Source organism: Sminthopsis crassicaudata, chromosome 5, assembly GCF_048593235.1.
Source record: "Sminthopsis crassicaudata isolate SCR6 chromosome 5, ASM4859323v1, whole genome shotgun sequence".
NCBI lineage: Eukaryota > Metazoa > Chordata > Mammalia > Dasyuromorphia > Dasyuridae > Sminthopsis > Sminthopsis crassicaudata.
This window is the reverse complement of record NC_133621.1, coordinates 269,057,830-269,063,829: the sequence shown is the minus strand read 5'-3', so window position 1 is coordinate 269,063,829 and position 6,000 is coordinate 269,057,830. Positions and strand designations below refer to the sequence as shown.

Genomic DNA, 6,000 nt, shown 5'->3' with positions numbered 1-6,000 from the left:
AGGGACAGAGAGACAAAGAGAGGGACAGAGAGATTGTACATGCTAGTTATAACTTTGAGCAAAGGTAGTAAGATTGTTCTTTATTTACCTTAAATGGACTTCACAAACCTACCTGTTGCTCTGTTCATGTAGCTTTTAGATAACTTCATCTTCCTACTCTGATAAAGTTTCAAAGAAGAAATTTAGTGGGAAAAGCACATTTTGTAATCATTCTTGATATCCATTTTATTCCATCATGTAATTTTATTCTCAGATTTAACAACATTTAAAAAGAATGCTTGCTAAGCAACTTACCCTCTTTTGATGCCCTTTTTGTAAAACTTTCCCAAAGAATAGTAATTTCTCTGGTGCTTTAGCAGCATTTCCTCTCTCCAACTGCTAAACACACACCCCAATGAGTTATTTTTACCCAATGGCAAGAAAAATTTTAAAAACAAAAATATTCACAGCAACCACTTTTTGTAGCAGCAAATAACTGGGAATGGCTAAGCAAATTGTGTTTTGTTGATGGATGCATGGTCATTGTGTATGGTTAGAAATCAGACTTATATAAAAGCATAAGAATATTTATATGAATTAATGCAAAATGAAATAAGGACAACAGGACAACAATATAAATTTTGACTATAATAATGTTATTATTGAGGACAATAAAATAACTGCAATTTAATACTGTGAAATTATAATGTCAAAGCTTAGTCCAGATGAAAGGGTATCACCTCCTATTTATGCAGGGTGGAAGACTTTCAATATGGAACACTGCATGTAATAGTGATGTATTAATTAGGGATGTTTCACTAAAAGGCTAAGGAAAGAGATCTTGAAAAATGAAGCTGATATAAAAGTAATACAAGATGATTTTTAAGAAAGGAAACTTTCTCTCAATTGTCCATTGCTTTCCTGTGTGTTACTAATAAGTCTAATATGGTTTCACTAATCAAAGGAATAAAGTAGATAACTTTCTTTCTGCATGCAACTAAGGTCACAATGTATGAATACTGGCATTGAAGCAGGGAAAGATGCCCTTTTTCAGTGTCTCCCAAATAAGTTATATATTGTTGTTTTCCTAATGTATCTAATTTGTTTTTATCTTAAAGTCAATTGTTCAAGGAAAAGTTTTTTAAGGCTATTAAATTACTTTTCAATTTTATTTTCAATAAAAGTAAATCCAGGCTTAATTTTTCAAACACTCTCTACTTTCTAAATGTTAGTCCAGATCACTTCCACATTTCAGCTCTCCTAAGTTGGAATTTTAGAGGTCTTCAAGTATGTACAGTCCCAAAATGAATTGTGAACCCTCTTTACTGTATTCCTGTGTCTCATCTTGTGGTGCTAAGACTTTTTTAGATGGGGCAGCAGGTAGTTGTTATTTGTTTTTTTCCTCTTCCTCAACCTGTCCAGTAGCCACATGAGCACTAGAAGGCCTTAAATGCTAGGTGAGCACTGCTCTCTACAACTCTGTCAATTCCCCCTTTTGATTCTTCCATCCTGAAAGGATATTAGCCTTTTTCTCCTCAGGCCTGTCTTACAGAGTGATGTGTTGGTAAATAGATCTTTTTAATGAGTTGCATGTCTGCAATTAAAAGTGTGAGGTTCTTGAGATTCTAGGTTTTCTGAGTTTTTTGGTGGTATCCGCAGTGCTTGGCTCATGATAAGCACTTAAACGGGCTCATTCTTAGACATTTCTCTATTGATGGGAAACTTTTTAACATCTAAAAGAACCCAACTAATTTTTGGAGTAGCTGTAAGCCTATTCTCATATCTCATTAGCACTTATTATTTATACATTTGCAAACATTTGAAAATTCCCTTGCTTTGCTCCTTGCTATCCATATCTTTTTTTTCATCCTATTCTTTTGGAACCCCTCAAAGGTTATCTAACTCTTTTAATATACACTGATATAACAATTCCAAAATAAAAGAACATACTTACAGTAAGGAACAATATACATTCATGGGACCTTCATTCCTTTCTCAGCAAAAAACAAGTGGATGCAGAGTGAATCAGAATCTAGATTTTTAGAGCAAACTAAACATACCATGAATGTTAATATTTGATAATAAACATATTTTGAATATTTTGACAAACTTACCCCTTAAAAATTGGTGCCCAAGTGCTAAATTTTCCCTGGAGGAAATGCCCATTATTGGAATTTCTTCCCCAGGAAGTGTGTTTTCTTCATCTTTACCAAGCTGATGGTTCCCCATTGAAAATATCTCATTAACGTTGCCATCTCTTCTGTTTTTAGGTAATTGATCATCTTTTCTCTCGAATGACTCCATTTCGTTGTGTTGATGCTTTTGCTCCACCTAAAAGGAAAGCTTAGTATCATTGCCACTTTATTCCTTATCTGCCTCTGTGAGAGAGATGTGTGTGTGTGTATGTACATATATATGTACATATACACATATCTATTCTTTAATACATAATATTTCATATACATATTTATATGCTAACTTAGGTACAAATACTAGATTTGTGATTTCTCTAGTACAAGGATCTACTTGAAGAGAAAATTCCCTCTACCAATTCCACCAATAACTAGAACATGGAGATGTTTATTGACTTGCCTATCTATGTCAGAAGTTGGACTTGAAAAAGGTCTTCTTGGCTCACTATCAAATATGCTATGCTAACTTTAATTTTTCTATTTTATTTTGAAATACACATTATCCTCAATAGATATTACCTTCATTTTTATATCATAGTCAAAAATGATGATACTTTTATAAGTTTTGTTAGAAAGCAGAAAAATTGGTTCATTTTTCAAAATGATAGCTTAATTATCACCTCATTTTGTTTTCTCATCCTATTTTCACATGCTTCTCTCATTTCTCTCCTTTAACAAGCAGACAGGGATAAAGAGATAAAATAGCTGACTTATTTTTGGCCTTTTTTACCATGTCCCTATGACGAACAAATAGACCCAGTTCATTTTTAACTATAGGATGAGTGTTTCCAATCCCATTTCTCATTTCTTTTTCCTTATTGTCAAGTTCAAAAAAGTACTACAAAAGACAAAAACAAAAAATACCCTAAAATTAGTCATTGAAATATTGGGTTAAAAACACAGGAAATTGAGGAGAGTGAGATTTAGGCAATGTGACTGCTACATTATGGAATATCAGTGCTATTCCCTGTGCAGGTGCACTGAATCACAATCTTTTTAGGAAAGAAAAAAAATTAGGAAAAAACAAAACAGAACAAAAAAACAACCTTAGTCTAATGCTCTCATTTTGTTGATGAGGAATCTGAAGCACAGATACATTAAGTAATTTGGTCAAAGTCATGATAATAAACTAATAGCAGAATCTAGTATTTCTGGGTATAGGCCCCACATTTGATTCAGAATGAATTTGCATTATTTAGTACTTTGTAGAGAGATAGACAGTTGTAGATTGATAGATTTCAGAGTTAGCATTGAGTTTCTCATCAGAAGTTTTAAGCTTAAATACCAAATTGAGATTCTATTTCCTTGTTTGTAAAGATGCCCCAGCACTTTATAGGAATAGGAATGAAGATCAAATGAGATTACTATTTAATGAGAGTTATACTCTCATGATGTTTGGACAGGACCTTTAAGATCATCAATGGGAGTGACTCCAAGTGAGGAAACTCCCTCCATAAAGTCAGGTCAGCCTCTGCTTCTAGTAGCAGTTGCCTGGTAAAATCAATAGACTTGCCCAAGATAACATAACACATTAGAAGCAGCACTTGAATCTAAGTCTAACTGAATGAGTTTGGCTCTCTCTCCACTATCCTCTCTTTTATCTTCAGTTATTATTGTGAAAGGATAATGATAATTATAAGATAGACACATAACAGTACATATGAACCAAGAGACTCTGGCCATGTAGTCTAACTTCTCTAAGCCTAACTCTTCCTCACTGATAAGATAAGGGGATTTGACTCCATGACTGTCAATGTTCCAAAAAATAAAACTCAATGAATGAACTATACTAATTTAATAGTATCTAAAGCCAGTCTCTTGCACAACCATATCACAAGTCAGTGTTTTGCTATTGTTTTGCTATCTTTTCTTCTAGTTTACATTATTTCTAAGTGCTAAAATGACAGGTACCTATAGCAAATTAAAATATATTTTGAAAAAGCAAGTCAATGCAAGAAGAGGAGCACTAAACTTGAAGAGAGAAAATCTAGGTTTAAGTTTCAATTCTGTAATTTATTAGTGGTGGAATAGAGAAATAGTAAATTGATGACTGATATTAAATGATTAATGAGCAAAATTGTGTTTCATTTTGTTTTGAAACACAAAAAGTCCTGATTTGAGTTATATGAGTAAAGGTAAATAAGCAGATTGTCATAAATGTATTAATTTAGTCAGATGAATTTTTTAGAAATTTCCAAAGTTTGGCTTATGTTTTCAGTATTTTAAGTCACAACACATGACATTTGGTTAAGAAAATAAAAATGACCATAGAAAGCTAAATTCTTTCAAATGTCATATATTACAAGGATTTGCATAAAAGAGAATCTGAGTTCTTTATATGTCTTTTAGTTTGTGTTCTAATTATCTTTAGGCTTAACCTACTTCTTTTGGTTACCTAGTCTAATATTTCAATTTGTATGTCTGATTTAGAAAATTCATTGGTTACATGCCAAATATTTTGGAAATTGATGGAGTAATTTAGATGACCAAAATAAAAACTGTAAAAAAGATTTTCTGGATAATTTTCTTAATGCAACTTTCAGTGTAAATTGTACAAATAGCAAGCATGTGAACATAGCATTTTCATCATATGAAAAATCAATTGCACGGGAGGATTGATGAAGATGAAAAATAAATAGAATATAGAGTGTCAAAAGGTGAATCTACCTCTTTTTCTGATGGTATTTTTTCTTTATCCAATGTCAGGGACTCTGCTTGCAACATTCCTAACTCATTTGTTAATCTTTGTGAATCTTGCTTTAATTTTTTATCCAGGTGCATTTTTGAGATTTTGTCCCCATATGGAAGGGAGTATCTCCAATGCCTTAGCTCACTGGTAGAGTTACTGGCATTTTAATCACTATCCTCAAATGATATTTCTATATGTTTGGTTTTCTTCTTACATTTTCTTGCAATATAAAGTTCAGGTTTTTTTTCTTGGCTGATGGCATCTTCCTTCATTTCATTTGAGCCCGCTCTTTTTATATTTTCTGCATTATAAGCAAAATCTTCTTCATATGTATTAGAAGTACATTCAACTTCTGTGTGAATATCATTCTTAGGCTTTGGGGTGCCAAGAATGTTTTCTTGCAAAGTGCTCTGTAAATTCTGGAAAACAACATTTTCCAAATCATGCTCTCTTCCTTCAGGAAATGACGGATGAAGTCCTGCAGGGAGAGGGCCTTGATATGTCTCCTTTTCCTCAGAGTCACTTAAGGTATTTGCCAAAGTAGATGTAGCTAGCTCTCCAAACTCATCTTTTTGGAGTTTCTCTTGAGTGTCATCAGCAATTTGGAACTTTTTCTCAATTTCACCATGCACCTGTATTAACTTAGTTTTCTTGATTCTAAATTTATTTTTAAATTTCATTTTTTTCTCTTTGTCCCTCATTTTTTCAGGATTTTCTGTGCAATTTGTATCTGCATCTAAATGTATGTCCTTAACATTAGATTTCTTATTGAATTTTGCTTGTGGAGATCTTCTTTTCCAATTCAAAAATGGGAAACAAAGACACTGAAATCGTTTCCTAGATGCTGTTTGTTCTGGTATGCTGGTTGTTTCCAAAGTAACTTTATCCTGGGGTAATGAAATAAGGACAAAGAACAATTAGAACTCAAACAAATAATAGTTAAACTTAATCTTTTAATCTTAGTGTTTTACATAATCCCAAATCATCTATGTTTCAAAAGAATGTTAGAAAAATTAAATTTTCTCTAAATGAAAGAAAAAAAATGAAATTTTATAGTAAGTTTTAGTTAGGATATTTTGTATTAGGTTAATATTATACTTGTATTGCATACTATGCATACTATATTCCCAAAAAAACAAA

The 6,000-nt window shown here is 32.3% G+C and overlaps 1 protein-coding gene across 2 annotated transcripts in view; it reads right to left on the bottom strand.

The window, feature by feature from the left end:
* Positions 1–331: 331 nt before the first annotated feature.
* The window catches only part of LOC141544623 (uncharacterized), a 112,158-nt gene continuing 106,489 nt past the window's right edge, over positions 332–6,000 (bottom strand). The window contains exons 13-14 of one of the 2 annotated variants that reach the window (XM_074271015.1): positions 4,839–5,747; positions 332–2,310 (exon numbers count right to left, since the gene is read on the bottom strand). In XM_074271015.1, coding sequence (XP_074127116.1) covers positions 5,025–5,747 — 723 coding nt within the window. In that variant the 3' untranslated portion in view covers positions 332–2,310; positions 4,839–5,024. Of the gene's footprint in view, positions 2,311–4,838; positions 5,748–6,000 lie in introns of those variants that run through there. The other variant, XM_074271016.1, reaches the window with a different exon arrangement.